Below are 26197 nucleotides of genomic sequence, written 5' to 3'. Positions count from 1 at the left end.
ATATAAATCCTTTAGGCATCTCCAACCAATATGTCCAAAACACACGTCATTATCTTTCCCCTACAAATTTTTTTTCTTCCTATTATTACTGCTGAGAATATCACTATCCTGCCAATCATGAAGACCTCCAAGCTCAATTACTTTGAACTACTCACTTACTCCTTCTCACTCCATATATCTGATCTACTGCTGAATCTTATAATTTCTACCTTCACACTCCCACCTCCCAGTGTCCCTCAACCCCAACTTTACTCAAAGATTACTTCACCTTTTATACCATTTAAATTTTATATGTACAGTTACTTTCATATTATCTCCACCATTGGAATATGAGCACCTTGAGGGTAGGGATCATCTTTTTGCTTTTCCTCAAATCCCCAGAACTTATCATAATGCCTAGCAAAGAGCAGTAATTTATAAATTTTGACTGTCAGCATCTCTCCTATACATTAGTTTCTCTCCACTCACAAAGCTATGAGGACACTCAGGCCTTCATTAACTCTTTCTGAATTATTTCAAGAGTCTTTCAATCTGCCCTTCAAGGCTTTCCTCACTCCAATTCATCATTTACTCAGATGTCAAAGTAATTTTCCCAAGACACTAATCATATCATGTCACCTCCTCCCCAATTTGATGAACTTCATGGTTTCTCTGATTTCTCTTGACTTCAAACCTTTGATATGGGTTTTCCCATGTCTGATATGCTCAGCCTCTCAACTATATCTCCTCAACTTCCTTAAGACTCACGTTAAAACCCCACCTTCTGAAGTACACCTTTCCCAACCTCCCCTATTGCTCATATTGCTTTCTGAGATTACCTTTAAAATACTTTAAACATATCTCGTATATGCCTAGTTAGTTTTACGCTACATTCCTCATTACAAGGTCTTTGAGAACTGGGTCTTTCTCTGTATTCCCAAAACTGTGCCACTGACTGGGTAATGTAAACAAATTAGGAAGAGCTATATTAATATTTGGGGGTTCAGAAAATTTGGATTAGTAGCTCTGTCACAAACAGGTTCTGAGGCATTGTGTAAAGCACATCTGAGTCTCACTTTTCTCTTTTACAAAATTAAATGATGAGAAAAATAACCAACACAGATTTATAACTAAAAAGACATCAGATTTTATCTAGTCTAAGGTCCTCTTTTTAAAAATTGGAAAAAGAGACACAAAGAGATCAACTGATTTTCCCAGGACCACACAACTGCCAAGTTTAAAGGATTCAATGACATAGTCCTCTGACTTAAAATGCAGCACATTTTGCCCTACAACATGGGGCATGTGCTTTCTAAGACATATCTGGAATTCAGAATTCTATATATACACATTTTCAGACACCAGAAAGAATGTCTCAATCCCAAAATTCTCACAATTCAGAATTACTCACAATCAGTTGCTTATTACCAGGACTATCCATGTTCTAATGACTATAACTAATGACTTTCTCTGTACAAAGTGGCATTTCCATGATTAAGCCAGCCATTCAATGTCCCCAATATTCCTATATAATTATTAAACTATAATCTTTTAGATGTGAATCATTTATCATTTCCCCAATTATAAAGCTAAAATCCAAATCTCCATGGTGTGATGACTACATTAGCACCATGGATATCTTAGAATCAATCAGAGTCAGGATAAGTAAAAGTCTTTAGTCTTTATTCTTGGTCTTCAGAGGTAGGATTGAATTAGATGGAAGCAGAATCTCTGCAACCTCCTTCATCTACCGCCAAAGTGACTCTGGCTAGTCTTACTCCACCCCCTAGTCCCTCCTACAATCTTCTGTATATACCAATCATTGAGCCAGCACAGGATAATGAGAAGGGCCATTTTCCAAGCATGTGCTTATAGAGTATTGTCCAATCGGTAGTTAGCCTTAAGTGCTCAGCTGTCCTGACCTCAGTGCATCGACTCAAGAGTTTCAAGCTCATTACATTGTGGGATGAAAAATAACAAATATTAAGCATGCCCAGAAGAATAGGTAAGAAGTCTTCTTTATAGTCTCATTATAAACTCACAGAAATTAAGCAGTCTATGGTTGATCAGCAGTCCCCAATTTACCCAAGCAGCTCTATCCCTTGGAGAGTAAAAGAGAATTAATCTTATCTGTCTCCTTTCCCTCTGTCATTCCTTGAACCTTTTGAAAACTGTTATTTTCAATTAAATCATAAGAGCCTACTTCAGGAACTTGAATGGAGGGAAAGAGAAAAAGAAGGGAACAAACATTTATTAAGCACTTTCTGTGCTAAGTGTTTTACAAATAGTATGTCAATTGATCCTCAAACATAGACAACAAATGAATTCCCAACTAATAAATATTTCTGACAGAAGAACAGAAGTCACAAAAAAAGACCAAAAAGGTCATATAGTCACAAAATTTAGAGATCCAAGAAACTTAGAAAAAGATAAAATCACATAATTCAACTTCTTCTATTTGTTGATGAAGTCATGAAGCATTGAGATGGAAAATGACTTGATCAAAAGTCATCCAAGTTTTTTAAATAACAAAGCTACATTCCTAGGTTTTTTTTTGTTTGTTTGTTTGTTTTTACTATACTAGGAGGAAAACAGTAGTTAAGAAGAGTAAGCATTCTCTTCTAGCCATTCTCACTGATTAAAATAAGAAATAATAATTTTTGTGTTTCCATAAATTGGGGAAAATAATTCAATTCAATAACACTTACTAAGTAGTTACAGTATATTAATATTCTCTCTGGGTAGAAGAGAGGCATAGACCAAAGATATTTTTTAAAATTAAGAAGGGAGAGAATTCATGCTCAGTTGGAGGAAATAAGGAAAGACATCACAGAAAATGCAATCGCTAACCTGGTCTTTGAAAGACAACAATTTCAATTGACAGAAAAAAATAGCCAATTTGGTAGAAAAAGAGTCATACTAGTACACAGGACCTCAAAATCTCAGAAGCAGAAGGGACCTCAAGCATCTATAACAAACCTGACAAATGCCTTTCATTGTCTTCTTCAAGGTTTCCAGTGAAGGAAAAGCCAATGCCTCTCATTTCCATTTTGAATTGCTGTACTTATTTGGGAGTTTTCCTTACATGGAAACTAAATTTGGAAATAATACAATTTGACTAGAACATAAAGAGGAATAGAGAGAACTATGGATAGGCTTCCACATTAGAAAGATTATTTTTTAGTTGGTGTGATGAATGAAGAGAGGAAGATAAAAGCTAACAGCAGGAAAACTATGTTAGAGGCTCTTTTGATCATTCAGGTGAGCTTATTAAGGAGGACCTGAATTTGCTTAGGAATAGTATATAATGGATGGGAGGGGACAGATGCAAAAAACATTACCAAGGTAATAATATTATCAGGCAATTGAGTGAACATAGGGTGGGAAAGAAGGAAGAATGAATAATGAGTCCAAGATTTGGAGTTTAGGTGACCAAGAAGATGGTAGTACTAACAATAAAAATAAAGAAGTTGAGGGGAGAAGTTTTAGAGAATAACTGAGCAAATGCTTTCCTAACAATGATACACAAGGGAGGTAGAATCTACCTTTCAGAACATTCTTTTGATTTTATTGGTGTTAGGAAGCCCTGAGTAAAGAACTGCTTCTACTAATACAAGCCAGTAGCATTATTTAATTTTTAGTCTTGGAGAGTTGTTTGGGACACTAACAGGTTAAATGACTTGCCTGGACACCCACAATCATATGTGTCAGAGAGTGGACTTGAACCCTAGTCTTCCCAAATCCAACACTAGCTCTCTATCTACTTTCATTTTCATCAAACAAATGAGGTAAATATGGTGCAGAATACTTGACATGCCAACAGTCACAAATCTGGTGAATAATAGCAAAATCAGAATTCAAACTCAGGGCTTCTGACTTCAAATCCAGTACTTTGCCCCATTTTCCTCACTGCCTTTTCTGAGCCCAACTTCCATTGAAAAGTAGTAGTGAAAAATCTTTTATCAAAATATTAAAAACTGGTTATAAAGCATAAATATAATCATATCAATCAAGGAAAACAGATACACTATTACCAAAGTACTCAGGATTTGATTATAATGTGTCCCTTATATTTGAGGTTGTTCCAAAAATCCTTGTCTTGAACCCTTCCTTCCTCTGATTCATTTAAACCTCAATTAGTTGACCATCAGTGATGGTGCATCTTTCTAAAGGTGGGAATTCCTTATTTGGAAGTATTTTCAGTCCCTTTACTATTTTTTTTCTCTTTAAGCATCAGAATTTAATTGTACCCCTTATTTTTATACATGTAGCCAAAGGCTTCTTAGAAATCTAATAAATAAATTTTTCATAATAACTAAATTCATTAAGGTAGCATGAAAGTTATTCTCTACCACCCAAAAAGTTCCTCAAAGGTCATCATTTAAAGTGTAGCATATTTCTTAATATTTCAGAATATGAGTTGAAGTATATGATTTAAATATTAAATTAACAAGTAGATTTTAAATAACAAAGCTCACTCATTAAATCTCAATCTAAATTTCCATGAAATTTCTCCTCAAATGAGGCTTTTATAATCTACATAGTAGATTTACAGTTCATTGTTCATACAGTCATATAGTTATTTGTGACTTTAAAATATTTTTATTAAGGCTTTTTATTTTCAAAACATATGCATGGATAATTTTTCAACATTGACCTTTGCAAAATCTTATGTTCCAAATATCCCCCCCTTACTCTCACCTCCTCCCCTAGATGGCAAGTAATCTAATATATGTTAAACATGTGCAACCCTTCTATACATATTTCTACAATCATTATGCTGCACAAGAAAAATCCAATTAAAAAAGGGAAAAAATGAGAAAAAAATGAAAACAACAAAAAGAGTGAAAATGCTATGTTGTGATCTACACTCAACTTTAAAATATTATTGCAAAAAAATTTACCAAATTTAAATGAGCAAAAAAGGATATATTCTTTAAAATCTGCATAGTTCAAAAGTATTCAAATGAGATACTTGTTTTGTTCATCAAAAGCAATGGTGAACTATATAATATGGTTGGCCATAATCATGAAATGGCTAGGTTGGGAGCAGGGGCAGAGGCAATAGCAGAAATCTTTGATATCTGGTGAGCTAATGGAGCTTCAGGATGGAGGTGAATACAAAACCAGACTTTAGTGCTGATAAAGGCCTCATTTCCAAAATATATAGAGAATTGACTCTAATTTATAAGAAATCAAGCCATTCTCCAATTGATAAATGGTCAAAGGATATGAACAGACAATTCTCAGATGAAGAAATTGAAACTATTTATAGACATATGAAAATATGCTCCAAATCATTATTAATCAGAGAAAAGCAAATTAAGACAACTCTGAGATACCTCTACACACCTGTCAGATTGGCTAGAGCGACAGGGAAAGATAATGCAGAATGTTGGAGGGGATGTGGGAAAACAGGGACACTGATACATTGTTGGTGGAATTGTGAACACATCCAGCCATTCTGGAGAGCAATTTGGAATTATGCTCAAAAAGTTATCAAACTGTGCATACCCTTTGATCCAGCAGTGTTTCTACTGGGCTTATACCCCAAAGAGATACTAAAGAAGGGAAAGAGACCTGTATGTGCCAAAATGTTTGTGGCAGCCCTGTTTGTAGTGGCTAGAAACTGGAAAATGAATGGATGCCCATCAATTGGAGAATGGTTGAGTAAATTGTGGTATATGAATGTTATGGAATATTATTGTTCTGTAAGGAATGACCAGCAGGATGAATACAGAGAGGACTGGCGAGACCTACATGAACTGATGCTGAGTGAAATGAGCAGAACCAGGAGATCATTATATACCTCAACAACGATACTGTTTGAGGATATATTCTGATAGAAATGGATCTCTTCAATAAAGAGAGCTTTAATTGATCAAAGATGGACAGAAGCAGCTACACCCAAAGAAAGAACACTGGGAAATGAATATAAACTGCTTGCATTTTTGTTTTTCTTCCCGGATTAGTCATACCTTCTGAATCCAATTCTCCCTGTGCAACAAAAGAACTGTTCGGTTCTGCACACATATATTGTATCTAGGATATACTGTAACCTATTCAACATGTAAAGGACTACTTGCCATCTGGGGGAGTGGGTGGAGGAAGGGAGGGGAAAAATCAGAACAGAAGTGAATGCAAGGGATAATGCTATAAAAAATTATCCTGTCATGGGTTCTATCAATTAAAAGTTATTAAAAAAAAAAACAGACTTTAGACTTTAGAAACTAAATTACCTTGGCAATTGAATGAAGGATGGATTGGAGAGGGGAAAGACTGAAGGCAGGAGACAAATTTAAAAATTAATACAAAAGGCAGAGACAAGATGGTTTTGTAGCAGGAAGAAGTACAGAGAGATTCCACTCCCCATACCCCTAACACCATCCCAAAATTCTTCCTCCAAAATCTAGAAAATACAGCAGACCTAATCCTATGGAAAGTTTTAGTATTACACTGAGTCATTTTTTCAACCAAGATTGCCACAGGAAGAAAACCAGGTTTGTCCAGGAATAAACCACATCGAGCATTTCAATGCAAGGAGAGGTTCTGTACTACCTTGGGGAAGGGCAGATAGAATCTCAGATCTAGCTCAATAGGACCCAAGTATAAGGTACAAGAATAGGTGATAAATAACAGTTCTTGATCACAGATCCAGGGATGACTAACTTATAGAGAGGCTGAATCCAGCAGCATTTATTTAGCTCAGACCTAAACTCTAGTCAGGAACTTGCAGAAATCAAACCAAAAGTGATCAGACTTTGCCCTGGAAAAGGCTGCTTTAGAAAAATGGAAAGCTCCAACCTGAGCTATTTCTGAGATGTTGGCCCTTCTCTTTTCCAAGATAAATTCCTCTCCATGCAACCCTTAATTAATTATATTACATCACATCTTCTTCAGTAATTGTCTCTTCTCAATTGGTTGGAACTCTCCACCATCTGACTGTGTGAAACAGGAGACAGTAAAGGAAAACATCTGAATTACGTGAGATGAAGAGAAAAGACAGAGAGCTTAGCAAATGGCATCAAAATTTTAGGTAAAACATGAGGCTTTGCCTCAGTTGAGGATATCATGAGAAGTCTTAAGTCAGGATGAAGATGTTTGTCATAATCAATGGTGGCAAACTGATTATGGGGGTGCCTTAAAAAGGACTGCCTTGCTGCAATGAAGAGCTCAGTTGAGATTATGTGACACAAATCTGTAGTGGCCCCAGTCACTATTGTTCTATAATTTTCTCTAGCTCTATTCAGCATCATATACGCAGGAGAGAAGAGAGTGGGTGGTTAGTATAATGCGCCTGGGCTGCTGCAATAGCCTCCTACTTTATTTCCCTACTTGATTTCATAGAGCTGCCAAAATGATTTTTCTAAAGCACTAATCTGACTGTGTCATTCTCTTTTGCCTTTAGGATTAAATACAAATTTCTCTGGTTTTTAAAAGTTTTTAACAATCTAGCATTCTCCATTTCCAGGATTATATTATTCTCCTGATAAACACCATGTTCTAAGCAAACAAAAATGCTTCCTATTTCTTATTAAAAAAAAAAACAAAACCTTTCCATCTATCCACTTTTATGCATTTATATAGGTTGTATCCTCCAGCCTTATCCCTCCTCATCTTCAATTCATAGAATTCCTATTTTCCTTTAAAGCTCAGATCATGTGTTCTTCCTCTTGGAAAACTATTTTGATCTCCCTAGTTGCCTGTACCTATAAATTACTTTGCATCTAGTTTGTACATATATGATAGTTAATTTCCTGAGATATGTGTGGTTTCTAAGCAAATCAAATAACTCTTCATACTAATTATTATATTTTCACTTTAATGTTTTAATCATTATCAAGGACTATTATCATTCATTTGCTAAAAGGCAAAAAAGGACCCCAAAAATGCATGCCTAATATAGTGTTTTAACAGGCTGATAATTTGAAATTATCAAAGTATCTTTTGAAGTCAAAAATATATCTTTAATTCATTAGGTTTAGAGGGCAAAGCAAAGAACTCTTCTCAAATTCTCAACTCAAAAAGGATTTATTTACCAGCCAACTCTTTTTTTTTTTTTTTTTATCAGAGGGCCTTTTCCTTTTCTGTTTCCTTTTCTGCCTATCCCTTTTCAGCCTTCTTTTTTGTGTTGTCTTTTCCCATTAAACTATAATCTCCTTGAGAGGAACTGTCTTTTTCTTATTTGCATCCCTAGCACTTGGTACAGTTTAGCACACAGTAGGAGTTAATATTTACTGACTGACTGATTAGTAGCCTTTAAAGCCCTCAAATATATTAACTCTCAAATTTTAAACAATTTGAAACGACTCAAAAACGATTGTCAGAACATTATCTGTGACAAGAGAAAAATGGAGTCTAACAGTACAGACAGGTCTAGTAGGTCAGAAATATAACAAAGAGCTGTGTACAAACTAGTTATTTTGATGGTTCCAATCATTTCCAAGGCAATTCTTGGAAGAAGTAAGCAATAAAGAGAAATATTAAGTTGAAATAACTTCTTTAAAGTCATTTGGAGATTTTAAAAGGCAGAAAGTAAGAAAGGCACATAAAAGAAGTAACAGTAGCAAGAAACAAGCCAGGATATAGTAGCATCAATAAGCAAGAGAACAAAAGAAGATATAGAGTCAGAAAGTCTCACACAGTCTCTGAGGTGAAAAGAAAGTTTTAAATCAATACAGAAGCTACTAAAAATCAAAGTTTGAGTTCCTCAGGAAATATTTGACAAAAAGTTAGTGAGAAAGAGGGAAAAAAAGGACTATAAGGGAAGGAAAAAGACTTCCATCAAAGGAAAAAATAGGAAGAAGTGGAATTTAGAGATTATGAAAGAAGTAAAATGTTTTGGCATCAGTGTGGATATAAAAAAGAAAATTTGGCTGAAAATTCAGGGATGACCCTAAGATTGCAATGTGCTTCATACAGTGTCTATTTTAACCAAAAGACTGTAATTCTTTTTTAAAAAGTTTATGTTGGATTCTACTTAGTTTTTAAATCCCTTCAGTGCTTCAATACCAAAGAGATCTCCAAGATTGGAGACTTTTTTGGGTGGATATAAAAAATGAGGTCTGTAAATATGCCCTAATTGAGTTATAAAGGAAATGGATCCTTTCTCTAATACCATTAAATCATTAACTTCAACAATGCAAAAGTGATTACTAGTAAAGTAAAATAATTTGACCTAACAGACCTGCCAAAATACTTAAAGACTTTTTTTATGGCCATTATAAAACATATTTTATGCACTGATACAAATTTGGGTGTTCAGGCTATGCCTTTATCACATAAAACCCAATTCTAAAAATAGCCAAGTCTAAAAATAATTGAGTGTTCACATCACTAAAACCACAGATTAAGTGTAGCTTATAAATGCACAAATAATAGAGAAGTCTCCAAGTAACTCTACTACAGAAATAAATGTTTACTTACTTATTCCCAATGGGGATCCTGCTTACATATTATTTGGAGGTCAAGCCTCCACAACATGCATAATTATGGAAAATCCAGTACTATCAAAACAAATAATTATTGATTATACTAATATAGCCCCTTTCTTCTTGAAAGAATGAAGTAAGTATGGGTTACATTCTTAGCATCTTTCAAGGTAGGCAGTCATATGCTTCTAGTATTTACTAAATATCTGGAGTAAACAAACATTTTAGGCACTAATGACATACAAAGCAAAATGCTAAACACTGATTTAGGTACAAGGGATGACAAAAATCCATGTAAGATATTTATCCAGCCCTTAAAGAACCTAAAATAAGAATCATAAGACATGTACACAAATAATTACACAAATGAGAATGCTAATAAATAAATAAAATGTAAAGCAAGAGTTAGCACTATGATAAATGCATTATCATAATTGATAAATGCTTACTTATTACTTGCCAGGAATTGTAAATACTAGAGGTACAAAAGAAAAAGAAAAGAAAAATTTTTCATAAGAATTAACCTTCTGTGAGATCATAACTTTTTGCCTTTTTCCCATGTTCTTCCATCTGAAGCAATATGTTCATCTTTACTGTTTTTTTTTTCAGGAAAAATGTTTTTTTCTTTAACATGTAAAAATGTTCTAAAATGTATTGGATAAGTCAATCAATTTGTCTCTAAAATTAAACAATTCACTGCATATTTTCCCAGGATACCAATCAAAAAGTAATTGTGCCTTCTCGAATTCAGTACATCGATAAATCTCCTACCCACACCCCAAAGGTGTTTCCTAAAAAATGACTTAGTATACTGAAAAAGTTAATGTATTCAAAAGAAATAGGTAATGTAGTCACAAAGCAAGTTTTAAAATGTATTTTTACAAAAGAAGGTTCATTCTATATATAGCATCAAAATAACTAGTATGTTATTCTATCTAATTCTTCTAAATTCAGTGCAAGACAACAAAATAAATATTTCCTGACAAAGCTAAATAAACTAAATATTACTAAATGAAACATTCAAAATGTAATTAGAACTAAAGCCACAGCAGTAATGGGTTTAAATTATTTCAGTAAAAATCAGATATCTTTCTGCCTAAGTATAAATATGTCTAGGATCACACAAACTATTAACTAAGAGAACAAAACAAAATTCTAGCACAATGAAACTGATTCCCAAAGAGTACATGGACGTCATCTAAATCTACTTAAATGATATGCATAAGAAACAAGATAAGAGAAAAAGAGCTTTCTGTAAATAAACATGCTATCATAAAAAGATATGGCCTAACACATAAGCATTCAACATGCTTTGAGGGAGAAATTTCAGGATTAAAAACATATTTAAAGTACATTCTATCAGGTTATAAAATGCTAGAACAACAACTGTTAGGTTTTTTAACCACAATATGTCAATGACACATTATTCTACCTATAAAATCTGTCCCCTGAATCATCATACTAACCATAAACCAAGATAGTTCCATGCTTTGTTAGAATCGATCAATACTCTTAAAAGACTGCAACATTCTATATGCTGAAACGATATTCCAATACTGGTACCTTGTATCCAACAGGCATGTTGCAGTCAAAATTATATTATCATACTCTCATTTGGTAATTCTTTGAGTTATTCTTCTATGTCCATGATTTAACAGAAAGGCATTTCTTCCTAAGACATTCTGAGTAGGGCCCATAAACCTTACACATCTATTTTTACAATGTATATACATAGCAAATGAATAATACTTTACCTGATACAGCATGATAGGCTCTATGTCATAACCTAAAGCATCAGCAAACTCCTTGGCAAGGACTGTTTTTCCACAACCCTAGAAAGAAAACATTCATTGAAAGGATTTACAATTGCATAATTCAAGGCAAACAAACAATGTATTTGTGATGTTATTCTTACTTTTCCTCCAATTAAACACATGTCTTTAACCATATGAGACTGCATCATTTCTGCCAATAGCTGCTTATGGCTTAAAGTTTTTATGAAATGGTTTGATCCAGAATGTTGATTTAATGGCTTGGTCCCAGATGGTACCTATAATGAAACAGAGGTAAATATGATACAGAAGAGGAAGTCTATTCTATTTTTAGCATATTCTTTTTTTTGTGCTTAAAAAAGCTTTTCTTAAAACACACATTATTTAAGGAACATTTTATCTAAAGCCTCACTACTCCAGTAAGTCTAAACCAGCTGCTAGGAGGCTTATGGTGAGACAAGAATTTGTAGAAGATCCATCAGTAAAGTATACTAAAGCATTTTTCATTATTTAACCATCCTGAAGCAACTTTTCATTTTATTTCATACATACAAAGATCTGGTTCCCATTTTTAGAATCCCTAATTCATCAACCTGCCATATGATAATATTAAGGCATCTATCACAAGTCATTCTGCTTTCAGAAAAATCAGATTCTTTCTTAAACTACTGAGACTAAAAATTACAGATGTTACTATTGTAGATTTGTTTTACCTTCTAATAATAAAACCAGTGACTTTTTTAAAAAAATTATACTACTTTCTTTTATAGATAAAAATATGGCAAAAAATTTTGTTTAAAAAATTGCATATTTTAAGATCATATTTTGCCCCTCAAATTAACAAAAAGGAAATAAGAATTAACCTTGTCTCGCATTTATTGGAAACTAGCATGGCTAAAAAAAAGAATTTACCAAAGAATGGTATTAACTTTTTTAATAATCACAGCAAAGGAAATGAATAACAGTACAATTATGCAACAGTAAATTTTGTCTTTGGAGTGATTTATTCTTTTGTTCTCTTTTAAGATTTTCTTTCATAAAAAGCAACTTGTGTGATATACACATAATATGATATACATATTTTTTGTTGTTGAGGCAATTGGATTTAAGTGACTCACCTAGGGTCACACAACTAATAAGGGTTAAGTGTCTGAGGTTGGATGTGAACTTGGCTCCTCCTACTGCAGGAGCCATATTCTATCTACTGCGTCATGTAGCTACCCTGTCCTATGAAATATTTTTAAAAGCAGCTATGCAAGAATTCCTTGCTTCAAGTAAAAATAATAATAATGATAATGATAAAAGTAATTATCAAATAGCAAAGGAAGCATATCCTAAAACACTAAGAGTTTGGGAATCATCACCTTAATGGTTGCTTCTTTGTTCCCCAGCTGGAGTGTCACGGCAGCCTGACAAACTAGATTTCCAGGAATGCTTTCTACTCTCACAATCCTACTGGGAAGGGAAGAGTTTCTTGAATCCTGTAGTTCAAAGCGCTATAAAATTAGAAGAAAATCACAGCATGAGTTTCATTTGAATCTCAATACCTAAAACCCAATAAAAGTTGATTCTTTGTTCATTCTGGCTGAAATACCCTATGTATATGTGGATTTTAACACTACAATCCAAGGATAGAACTAGTGAACTTTAAGGCTACATGATGCTATGAACAAGCACAAAACTTTATCCATAATATAAAAATATTACTTACAAAGACAGTAAATAAAAGATGTAGCAAGAGAAAATTTTCCTTTAACATTTTCTTAAGGCTTATAAAGTGTAATTTTATACAAATGTCAGCAGATTATCAATATCTAGTGGTGGCAATCTGAAGAAATACACGTCTTACTATGCCATATAGCCAAATTCCAGTCATTTTCATACAGTTTGCTCAAACAAAATGTGTATTTTAATCCTCTACATTTTCAGCATAGAAATATTTCCTAACTAATTAAGTGAAAAAACATTACTGGTTTGGTAATTTGAATGGGCCTTTAATATTTCTGACAAACTGAATCACAGAACATTTCTCTTCCATCAAAAAGGACCACTGATAGATTACAAAATGTATATAAATTGCTACTTGTATACAGTAGAAGTTTCTAAATGGAAATAGACAGGTGCAGGTGATTGCTGTGATTTTAGCTAGCTCAAAAGGTAGGCAGGGCCTAAAAGTAGCATGGAGTAATGAACAGAGAGCTCAGAAGACCTAAGTTCATTTATTTATTTATTTAATTCACAAAACATTTTCAGAAACTTTTATTCTTTTTTTGTTTTTGTCTTGTCTTTTTCCAACAATCTTGTAACTGAAAAAGGAAGAACTTATTGTCTTATATTTTATAGAAGAGTAAGCCAAGGCCAAGAGGGGTAAAGTAACAATAATGTTGGCAGCTAGAAATAACAATAATTAGACACTCACATGTACCTATCAAAGTGACATATTTAAAAAAATACTCTTATCTAGTTTTTGAAGAAGACCAATGACATCATGGTATAACATCTAGACTTGCACATGGACTGGATTTAAGTGAGGTAGACTTGCACAAAGTCATCAGGTTCACTCTCTTCCAGAGATACCAAAGTTCAAGGACAGGTAAAAAGTCAGGACAACTGAAGACCTAAGTTTAAGTCCCAACTCTGATACACTCTGGCTGAGGGATCCCACGCAAATTGTTTAATCTCTGAATATTCATGACAGTGCTTTAAGATTATAAATTATAAGAAGATACCAATCTGCATCAGCAAAGGAGATTCTCCACCGAGTTCCCAAATCAATGAAACCACAGATATAGCATTTAATCTTATCTTCCAGGGGTCCTCAAACTACGCCCGAGGGCCAGATGTGGCAGCTGAGGATGATTATCCCCCTCACCCAGGGCTATGAAGTTTCTTTATTTAAAGGCCCACAAAACAAAGTTTTTGTTTTTACTATAGTCCGGCCCTCCAACAGTCTGAGGGACAGTGAACTGGTCCCCTATTTAAAAAGTTTGAGGACCCCTGTAAGACAATCCAATTCTCCAACAATAAAGGGCTTGGACTAGAAGATCTCCAGTATAAAATTCTTTTGTCAGAAATAATGCAAATTTTGACTTCTGAAGGCAGAACCTAAATGGTGTAATAAAGGAATCAATCAAGTTCTCCTAACATTCCCTTCTTAACAACTTTAAAACAATGCCTCAAATCAAATTCTGAAGCAGCATGGTCAAAAAGAAGGTCAAGATAAGCCAGACAATTTCCTGGAAAAAAAGTTGAAGGAAGGATGGCCCAGAGCACACTCAAATGCAACAATAGCTGCGAGGCTAGGATGTAGTAACACTGGTAGTAGCAACTTCAGGAGCTCTCAAGTCAGAGATGGGAAAGGGATCCAGCAACAGATCATAACGAGATTACAAGAAAGATATCACTGTGTTAGTACTGGGAACAATTCCACTGCCCATACCAATTTCTGGGTCATAGTTCATAGGCAGAGAGGAGTGTTTCAATTGCAAGGGATCAGGGGCCCTGAGGCAGCTATAAAAGGTCAGGATTCTTCCCACCAAGTACCAGGTTGCAGACCAAGAAAGTAGTGACCACATCTCTCCCCAGATCACACTACCTGAGGGATGCACTGAAAACTTCCAAATACCCAGAACTAGCTGTGTGAAAAAGCCTAAAGTTTGGAAAAGTTCCATTCCACCTCCAATCTCCAGAAGAGAGCCCAACTTTAACATAAAGTTCAAAGTCAAGAAATAGACTAGAAAAAGTAACCAAGAATAACAAAAAAAAAACCTGACCAAAAAAAGCTACTCTGGTGACAAGGGAAATCAAGACAGAAACTCAGAAGATAACAATGTCAAAACAGTTATAAGCACTCAAAAAGAAATGAATTGGTAACAAGTCCAACAAAAATTCCTGAAAAGCATAAAAAAAAAATCAGATTGAAAAAGGAACAATCAGATAAAGAAATGAGAGCAAGGGAAGGCAATTATAAAAAAAAAAAAGATAATTAACAGGGGTAAAAGAGGCACCAAAAATATAGAAGAAAATAACACCTTAAAAACAGAATTGGTTAAAAGGAAAAGTTACAAAACAATTTCTTAAAAATTAGAACTGGGAATCTAGTGACTTCATGAAACATCAAAAAAAAAAAAAACACACAAAACAAATGAAAAAATATATAATAAAATGTGAATGATTTCATTGGAAAAACAACTTACCTAGAAAATAGATTGAGGAGAGATAATTTGATAAATATTAGATTGCCTGAAAGCCAAAGTCTAGATATCATGTTTCAGGAAATTTTAAAAGAAAGCGACCCCAACATCCTATAACCAGAGGATAAAATAGAAACTGAAATAATCTACTAATCACTTTCTGAAAGAGATCCCAAAATGAAAACTCCCATTCAAATTCCAGAGCTCCCAAGTCAAAAAGAAAATACTTCAAGCAGCCAGAAAGAAACCACTCAAATAATGTAAAAGCACAGTCAGAATTACTGTTTTAGCAGCTATCACATTGAAGGAACAGAGGGTTTGGAATATGATATTCTGGAAGGGAAAAAAGAATAACCTGTTAAACAAAACTAAATATAATCCTTCATTAGAAAAAAAATAGAAGTATTGAAATAGAGAACTTTCAAGAATTCCTAAGGAAAAGATAATAGATGAATCAAAAGAAGCATAAGAAGGTAAAAATAAAAGAGAAATTATATAGGACCCAATAAAGTTAAATTACTTATATTCCTACACTGGAAGATGATACATGTAACTTCTAAGAATTTTATCATTATTTCTAATATTCTGTGTAAAGAGAAGGCATGGGACTAGATTGATTATGTTGGGATCATTTAAAAAATGAATAAGTTAAGAAAGAAGAATGTACTGGGAGAAGGGGAAAGAGAGAAGAATGGAGAAAATTATGCCATAAAGTGCACAAAGAACTTTTATAGCGAAGATAAGGAGTAGCAGGCAATGCTTGAACCTCACTCATCTGAATTGGTTCAAAGAAGGAAAAATATACACACAAGTACAGACAGACAGACACACACACACACACACACACACACACACATACATGCGCGCACATGTATAGAGATCTATACTATCCAACAGGTAAATGAAAAAGAATAAGCGGTGATTTTTAAAAAGGAGATCAAATTAAGGGAGATAGTGATCAGAAGTAAAATAGACTTTTGAGAAGAGAGAGGGTAAAACACAGAGAGAAGGATAAACAGAAAAAAAAAAAAAGGAATAAAATGCACAGTAAGAAATCAACTATGAATAGGATAAACTTACCCATAAAACAGTAGCAGATAGCAGAATAGATTAGAACCAAAATTCAACAATATGTTTACAAGAAACATACTTGAAACAGAGACATAAAAAGTTAAAATAAGGGGTTAGAGCAGAATCTATCATGCTTCAGCTGAAGAAATAGTATAAATTTCAAGTGTGAATAATTTATTCAAGGAGGATAAAATTCTTAACAAATACAATATTCTAGGTTCCAGAAAAAAGACAATTATCTTTTCACATATTTAGTCTAAATAAATCCCCAATTTTCTCTCAGAGATATAGTCAGTCCATAAGCACTTATTAGGTGGCTATTAAGTGCAAGGCACTGCACTAAGTGCTGGGGATCCAAAGAAAAGCAAAAATGTGTACCCATTATCAAGGACCTCACATTCTAATGGGGAAGATTACATCAAATAATTCTGTCCATATACAATACACATACACACACACACACACACACACACACACACACATTAATTAATCCTTCTAGGATTAGAAGGAAGGCTTTAGGAGGAAAGAAGTGAGAAAAGCCAGGAGGTAAAGTTGAGGAGGGAGAGTATTCTAGGCATGGGTCAAATTCACCATGGATTTGTAGAGCTTTATGTGTGAGGAATAGTCAATATTTCTGTGTAGTTAGATTTCAGAGTGTATGGAGGGGAGCAAAGGGTAAGGCAAAGATGTCAAGCAGAAGCCCTGTATTCCCAAGTGCAACAGAACCAGATGAAAATGTAATTGGGAAATATTTAACAAAATGAATAAAAATGTAATGAAATGTACATAACATTAAATTTTAAAACATTTTAAAACTAAACATTACATTAAAAAACACTTAAAGTTTAATAGTATTGAAATAAGGAGAGTAGAAAGGAAGAAAGAAGACAAATTACCAAGAGCTTTAAATGCTCAAGAGAAAACTTCATATGTGATCCTGAAAGTGAGAGTAAGCCATTAGAGTATATTGAGTATAGGAGTTGATAAGATCAGGTCTGTGCATTAAAAAAATCACTTTAGCACTTTAGACATGACTGCAGGAAGGAAAAGTCTGAAACTGGGGGATCAAACAGAAGGTTTCTGCAGTGGTTCATGTGAGAAGTGATCAAGTCCAGATAAGGAAGTAGCTATGTAGTCAAGGACATTTACAACAGATATTATGAAGGCAGAAATGACAGTACCTTGCAGCAGATCAGATATGTAGATTGGAAAATCCAGGTTGCCACCAAGCTTTCAAGCCTGAGTGACAGGATAATGATGACAATAAGAAGGGAAGCTTGGAAGAGAAAAGGGGTCTAGATATGCAGATATGGCTTAGAAAGTTTATATATATATATATATATATATATATATATATGCAGCAAACCAATGAATGGAAGGTAGGTCTTAGACTCAGAAAGATCAAGTCCAAGTCCTGACTTAGATATGAGTAAATGCTTCCCCTTCCAGCCCAGCAGCAGCTCTACCATCTCTACCACAAACCTCACAGGGAACTCACCAACCCTAGATTGGCTATCTTGGCTTTAACTCTTGCTTTATTGATGCCCAGATCCACCACTTATCCCTGTGTGATCTTGGGCAAAGCATTAGGTATTTGGATCAGAAGGAAAGAAGGGAGGAAACAAGTCTCTATCCAACGTCTCCTATGGGCCAGTAGATTTCCATGTCAGTCCTGGGAAATAGATGCCATTATTATCCACATTTTACATTTGAGAAAACTAAGGCAAACGTGTTAAGGGATTTGCCCAAGGTCACACAGCCCTAAGTACTGGAGGCTGGATTTAAACCCAGCACTTTATGCACTATGAAGCCACCTGGCTGCCTTCCATGGTTTCTGTGAGCCCTTTGGGTTCTGGATCCATAATTCTATGATCTCCTCTGATTTATTTCAGGCAGAAGCTTGCCTAGATTATCTTGGTTCCTGCTTCCTGTTCAAACTCTCTAGATCTCTCTGATAGCTTATTCTGATACTTATTTTTCATTTCCTGCTCTTCTCCTATTAGAAAAGTTTCCACATATGATAAAGCCCTTAAAAAAAATATGCTGAGCTGAACCACCCAGTGACATAAGAGCCATAGTTACACTTCTATAGACCTTAAATAATATCCCAGCAGATACTTACTTTTAAGACATCTTCCACTGCCATTTTGCCTTCATGTCCTAGTAAAATTGTGTAAGGATAAAGACACTGGATTAAATGCTGGATTGACATTGCAGGAAAGGAATCCTAATCAGAAGAAAAAAAAAAATACAACAAAAACAAAAATGCATAAAACATGGTATTTATTGTTTAAGAAAAATATGATGATGAAGGAAATCATTTAGAAGAATTTTTCATGTAAAGGAATAAAGACATGGATTTTATTAATAAATTCCTCTCATTTGAAACAACTTCTTTAATACTTTCATGAAGCTTCAAACTCATCAATATGCAGATTACAACTATAAAGCCTTTCTGATACTGATTCACTCCTGTCCATGTCCTCCTATAAGTGCATCTATGGGGATGATAATAATAACAATAATAGTAATAATATTAATAATAGCAGTTAGTATTTAAATAGAAATTTAAGGTTTGTAAAGTACTCTACAAATACCTTATTTTACAAATACAACACATTTTATCACATTCTCATTTTACAAATAAGTAAGTTGAGGCAAACATAGCCCATGGTCATGCAGATAATAAATGCATGATGCCAAATTTTAACTGAGGATTTACTGATTGCAGGCTCAGCATTTCATTCATTGTACCAATATGCAAGAATCTTTCTTCAAAATCTTTTGATTTTGAATGTATATGAATAGAATCTGCTAACCATAAATTTTTGCCCCAGTACCAGACTACCTCCTTTTCTAGTCATATAGCTTCCAAGTGCTATCTTTTATAGTACTTCTATCAAAAAAGTTGTTCATTAGTCATATGCTACAACATATCCAAGACTCACTATGGACCATTCTATTATCCTACAACTTTACTTCCTGACAATCTGGCACTTAAATGCATCATTGGTGAAAAAGATTGGCTTTTATTTCAGACAGAAGTTTGTGATATTTAAACTAACCCTGGATTGGAAATCCTGGCTTTTAGCTCTTGCTCTATTGATCCTTTTTAAAGAACACAATGCCCAGATCTGCCACTTACTCCATGTGATCTTGGGTAAATCATTTAGGCTCCAAAGGCCTATTTCTCAATGAAATACAACATATTCACTTCTTTCATTTAAGGACCCAATTCTATGAGGTCTTATTCAGCAATCCCAAAACATAGATATTAATTGACAAGTTTTATTGGTTGTCAATCCAATTTCATTCTTCATTCACCAGGTACTCTCTGGATACTTAACCAAACTCTTTTAAGTGATTATATCTCTAACTAAGAAGCTCTACAAGATTTCTTGTAGACGAATACAAGTTTAGTTAACTATAATAAGGAACATTTTGTGATTATCTCTAAAAGAATGTCAGTGAGGCTAAATGCACACTGCAGGTAATTAATTATCCATAGGGATCTTGACTAATTAGACATAGGACTAGATTTGGAGCCAACAAAGTCCATCTTGAGTTAAGTCCTGCCTGGGTGACTGGAGCAAATAGCTTAAACTCTCTAGAACCCCAATTTCCTCATTTGTCAATAGGGAATAATAGCATAGACCTCATGGGCTTGTTATAAGGATCATATATGTGTAACGTTTTAGAGACCTTAAAGATATTATTATTATTATTGCAAATAATAAGAAATAAACAAACTTCAATGAAAGAATTCAGACATAATATGATAATTTAAGAAATATAGAAACAAAAATAAAACCATTTCTCTACAATGACATATTTAGAAACCATTTCTTTCTGATATCTATTTTAAAGTTAGTTTCAAAGTATCATTAAATAAAAACATAAATCATATAAAACTTGTTTTTGAAAAGTCACAATGTTTTTGCTATATTTGATGGTCAATGCTTCATTATTCACATACCAGGATTTGAACTGCAGCTGGTAAACTATCTAAAGGAAAATCAGGAAGTCCAAGTGTAGAAGATTCTTGAGAGCAGAGAGTAGTAGCAAATGACAATACCTGAGAAACCCTAAGGATTAAAAAAAATTTTAATACAAGTTTAATTTTTTTACATCTTAAGCAAGAAATAATAATCAATTTCAGTGATTATCATGCTCCCAGATCATGAAATTCTTTCAAACCTAGCAATATACCCTCAGGTATCATTGTATAAACATTGCTCTCCATCTCTCATTGACTACTCACTTAGTCTTACCACTCTCAATGCTATCCCTCAATTTTCACATTCCAGATATACCCTTCATCTGCTTTACATTAAACACACTTGCTTTCTTCTTAAATCCTTTCTCTAAATCTTCTAATTCTCACTATAATCTAGCTATTGTCTGATGATACTGCATCCTTTGCCACACTTCCCAGTGCTCCCTCAACTTTCATACATACTCCTCACCTAACTGGACAAGGTGGGAGAGACAGAATATTCATTCTATTGCTATTTCCAGATTCTCCCTCTATTGACATCACTTGGTAAATTCTTCTCCTTTGAGGTTCATTCAATCTATATTTATCACATAATCAAAATTCTTCTAGTAGTTACTATCTGGTATCTATTAACCTCTACTACTTCCTTCCCTTGCTTCAATGACTTTAGTGTCTAGACCACCATCTTTCTTTCCATTCATACTAGGGAATATCAAAATATATCCTGATATTCCCTCAAATACCCTAATTTCCGAATTCCTTATTTTATTTCTTTTGTATCACCTACTCTGCCATTCCAACCCAACTGTATACAAAGATGGTCATACCATCATTCAGAAAAGATCCTTTTTCATTTTCATGAACTCTAGAATTCTTGATCATAATCTTTTATCACTTCATCCTTCCCTATTCCTTATGAGCATCATTCCTGTTTTCTATATTCATGATGACTGCCAATTTCTCCATCCATCAGTTCTTTCCTAAGACATCACACACTCCTTTTCCCCCTACACTGATTACACTTTCCTCCCTCCCTTTCCAATCTTGACTTTTTTGCCAATCAGTTCAGTTCTATACTGAACTTTACACTAGAATCATTTGCTTCCTTATTTCCAAAAAATTATCTGACTTGCCAAACCTTGGATTATTCCCCTATCTTCATTCCTAGTCAAATGCTCCTGAACAGAGCTTGAGAATATCATGAAACCATGCTGACAGGGACCACCACAAATTTATGTTACATAATTCTAAATGGTCCCTCACTGCAGCAAAGCAATCCTTTTATACTTCCTTAATCAACTATCTATTCTACTCATCTCCACTTCAACCCTCTCCTCCAATGACTTTTCAAACCTTTTTTTTTTTTTTTTGAATCATTCTTTAAACATCCTATTGCAAACCCTCTTCCACCCTAAGGGAGCCTTGCCTTATAGTTCACCAAAAGAATTAAAGCAGCCATTCATTTAATAAGAGTACTACTTCTTACCTCCTCTCATTACATTTTATTTAGATGTTTTCTCCTAATTATCTCTACCTTCACCCCTGCCTCACATTTGGAGATAACCCTTTTCCTTACCACAGAAAACTCTTCTATATAGACCCACAGATCATGTAGTTACCTCTCTATTATCTTCTCTCATTAATCTTCAATCTTTTCTTATCTACTGATTGTTTCTCTGTTGCTTACAAACATGCCCATGTTTCCCCGTACAAAAAAAAAACAAAAACTACAATAAACCAAAAAGAAAAAAGTCAATCCATTCATCCCTATAATTATTATACTATACTTCTCCTCCCTTTCAAGGATGGAAAAACTTAGCCTATATTCCTCTCCTTTTACTGGATATTGAACTGTCTGCAATCTGGATTCCAAACTTCTTAACTGAACTGAAACTCATCTCTCCAAAGTAACCAAATTTAAATACCAATCTAATGGCATCATTCTTGTTTCTGATATTCTCTTCACTCTAAGTTTTTTATGATACTTCTCTCTCCTGCTGCTCCTCCTATGGCTTTGACTGTTCCTTCTCACTCTCCTTTGATGGATCTTTGTCCACGTCATTCATACTAATCAGAAGCATCCCCCAAAGCTTCATTCTGGGATGTATTCTCTTAGCCCTCTATATGATCTCACTTGATGATCTCATCATTACCTACAAATTCAGTGATAATCTCTATGCAGAAGATCTCAAATCTATTTATCCAACCCTAACCTTATGCTGATTTTCAATTTCCCATCTTCATCTGCGGAGTGAATATTCTGAATTGGATGCTTATAGACATCTTAAACTTACATATCCAAAACTGAATTCATTATATTCCCTTCAAAACCCTTCCCTCAACTCAATTTCCCCCTCTCTCTTTTGATATCATTAACACTCTGGTATAGGTCCATTATTACCTTTTGGTTGATTTTTTGCTTTGCTATTCTCAAGTTTCTCCCTCTTTCAGTGCCCCCTTTACCCAATTGCCAAATTGATCTAAAAATGTAGTTTTAACCATATCACCCTCTTAATCAGAAGTGCTTCCCAGTGGTTCCCTATTATTGAGAAGTAAATATAAAATCTTCTATTTGGCCTTTAAAGTCTTTTACAATCTAGACTAGAACTCTTACAATTAAATCTGTTCTATGTTCTGTATCATCCAATGAAATGGTTCAATGACTGTATCTCCCTTGCTACTCCTTGAAAAAAATACTTTATCTCCTGATTGTGCATTTGTACTGGCTGTTCCCCATTGCCTGTTCTTCATCTCTATTTTCCGGCTTTTATGGATTCTTTCAAATTTCAGCTAAAACTCCATTTTTTTGCAAGAAGATTTTCCCAATTTTCTTTCAATGTTAGTACCTTCCTTCTCAGATTATCTCAGATTTACCCTGTATACAATTTGTATGTATATACTTGTGTGCATATTTTTCCCCAATTAGAATGTGAACTCCTAATATTGTGGTACCTGAATTGTAAGATGCCAGATTATTAATAATGAGCCACATAACATAATGTGAAAGAGGAAACTTAAGTAAAAATTAAAAATACTTTGTGTCATCAAAAAAAAAAGAATGTGAACTCTTTGAGGGCAGGGATTATTTTTGATCTTTCTTTGTATCATTAGTGAAGTCACTATGTGCTTGGCATATTGTAAACATTTAATGAATGTTTGTTGATTCATAAAACTCCAAATCAGTTAAAGATGGCTTACTAACACATATGAAATTAGTACATATTTCAAGAGCTAGTTAGATATTTATGATTATTATTAAAGTCCTCAGACTGAATATATTTCTAATTTAAGGATACATCTTAAAATTTTATGGTTGACTCAACATGGCCTAACATAATATACCTTGAACCACTTACCTCTCAGCAGAAACATTGGACCCAATTGAGTATAACAATTTAAGTTGGTCCTAAAGTAGAATATGAAAACACTCATCAAATAAATTATTCAGATATAAGTTAAACATAAATATTTCTACCCTCATAACACTACCCTATGTATTTAAAAAGGTCCTCCCAAATACAATGATGTTAGTTCCAAAATTAAAAAAAAATATCAAGCCTCTCTCTTATCTCTTCCACCCCATAATTTTCAAGATTTAAAACACTATAATTTCTCCTGTTATATTATGAAGAAGTTGTCCAACTTAATTCCTATTTACTACTAAGAAATCATCCAAAAAAAAAAAGGAGAGCGCAAAAAGGGTATAAACAATATACTTAAAACTGTGGATTCATTAAGTATAAATATAAAAATTGATAAAAAATTAAATATTCTGATTTATACTAACCTTAAAGGGTAGGTAGTAAATATCTCTTGCTTGAAATCGAGAACGAAGAGGAGGGTCTAAAGGATTTCCAGAGTATCTGGGTACTGGTAAACCCAGGGCAATTACTCGAAAATCTTCACTAACTCTAACAATCTTCCATGCATCTAGCTCTGTTTTGGTATGATCCTACAGACACCAAAGGACAATTATTAGAATGCAATTAATTTTTGTAAGGAGATGAGATTCATACTTTCCTGAGAAATTTCTACTGTGTGTTTTGGTTAATTCTAGTTCAGTATAGTTCAGCATCAAGAAAATGAAAAATAAACCATCCAGCACAGAAAACCAATCTAAAATTGTGGTAGATTACATCATAGGAATCGGAATGATGGTGCTCAAGATTTGTTAGTAAAGGAAAGACAGACAACAGGAAATAAGATAAGATCTAAGACAGTATAGGTAAGGAAAATATCATGTACAGCATCATTGGCTAGAAAGAGTAGAATCAGAAAGGCAAACCATTTGCAAGAAAGTGACTAGGAATCCAAATAAGTGACTAAAACCGTCTTCTCATCTGACTGAAGCTTCATTCCCAGTACACTTGCTTTCTAGGAAGATAGTGACAAATGTCTAAACCAAGTGACATGCAGATTTAGGTACTGAAAAGATAAAACCTTTAAGGTTTAGATTCAACTAAAGTAAAAATGAATTAGCACACTTACACACACATACACACACACACACACACACACACACATACACACACACACACACACACACCATTTCTTTTACTCCCAAATGCAAAGCCTAATTTAGCAACATCAATTTGGGATATCAATTTTGTTGGACATAGTGAAAAACCACATTTTTAAGTCGTTCAGTTTCTTAGGTCTTAAAATAATAAGACTGTAATTTCAAGGCTGGAGGTGGTGGGATCAATGAGGATGCACTAAATGGTATGAAAAAAAGCCAATACAATGAACACTGTTAATCAAGTTTAACTAAAAGAACTCTGAGTTTTAAATGATAGTTATTTTTCAGAAGATTATGTAGTTAGATAATTGTTATATCAAATTATTTCTAAGAAACAGTTTTAACCTAAGTATCAGCACAATCCTATTTTCATTTGATATAAAACATTGCTCAATGGACTTTTCCAAAATCCAGGTTTAAATCCACAATAAAGATACAGAATAAGAAAAAAAAATTATCATAAAATAGTCAGTAAATTTAAAAAGAAACACATCTATTTCAACAACAAAGCACAAATATTTTCTAATCATCTAATATGAATGATATTATTTAAATCTCCAAGGGCCAAATAAAAGTCATTTGGAAATTAGAAAGCATAGGGAGAAAGAAGGCTCTGCATAATGAATTCCTCCAAATGAATTTAAAGTCAATATTCATTTCTGGAAATTAACTACAACAATATTTTAAAGCCATGGTAATTAGGTTATTCTCAATTATATCTTCTAATTGAACAAGAGTGAAACCATTTTTAGAAAAGAGTGGAAGAAACCTATCAGATGGTAGAAACACAAGCATATGAACTTCTTTTTAGAAGTTATAAGAGAACCCTAGAAATTAGTCTAGCCCACACTTAAAAGCATGAACACCTACAAAATCCTTCCCAAATCTACAAAATCCGCCCTCTCATAAAAACTGAAGATTATGAACTACTCTAAATATCAAAGGAAACCATTCAATTTCAGGTCTGCTTCAACTGCTGGGATATTATTTCTTTCTGTTAAGATGAAAACTGCCTTTCTGTGACATTTTTCCTAGTTCTCAGAGGGAAGCTATAGAAGAGGCATGCTCTCTTCCACATGACAATCATTAAAATATTTTAAGACTACAATCCTGCCTTGCCATGGTCCTTTCTTCTTTAACATTCCCAATTCCCATATTACATGCTGATATGACATGGTTTTCAAATCCTCTTCAGTCACTTTTCTTTGGACTCCCTCCAGCTTGTCAATGGCTTT

At 33.9% G+C, this 26197-nt stretch overlaps 1 protein-coding gene across 1 annotated transcript in view; it reads right to left on the bottom strand.

The window, feature by feature from the left end:
* VWA8 (von Willebrand factor A domain containing 8) overlaps positions 1-26197 on the bottom strand; it is a 404132-nt gene that overhangs the window by 291247 nt on the left and 86688 nt on the right. The window contains exons 6-12 of the mRNA XM_051983869.1: positions 24231-24395; positions 23800-23849; positions 20423-20531; positions 18569-18673; positions 12547-12678; positions 11326-11460; positions 11165-11242 (exon numbers count right to left, since the gene is read on the bottom strand). Coding sequence (XP_051839829.1) covers positions 11165-11242; positions 11326-11460; positions 12547-12678; positions 18569-18673; positions 20423-20531; positions 23800-23849; positions 24231-24395 — 774 coding nt within the window. The remainder of the gene's footprint in view (positions 1-11164; positions 11243-11325; positions 11461-12546; positions 12679-18568; positions 18674-20422; positions 20532-23799; positions 23850-24230; positions 24396-26197) is intronic.

This window comes from Antechinus flavipes, chromosome 3 (genome assembly GCF_016432865.1).
Source record: "Antechinus flavipes isolate AdamAnt ecotype Samford, QLD, Australia chromosome 3, AdamAnt_v2, whole genome shotgun sequence".
Classification (NCBI taxonomy): domain Eukaryota; kingdom Metazoa; phylum Chordata; class Mammalia; order Dasyuromorphia; family Dasyuridae; genus Antechinus; species Antechinus flavipes.
Note: the sequence above shows the minus strand (reverse complement) of the source record. Positions and strands in the feature narration are given on the sequence as shown.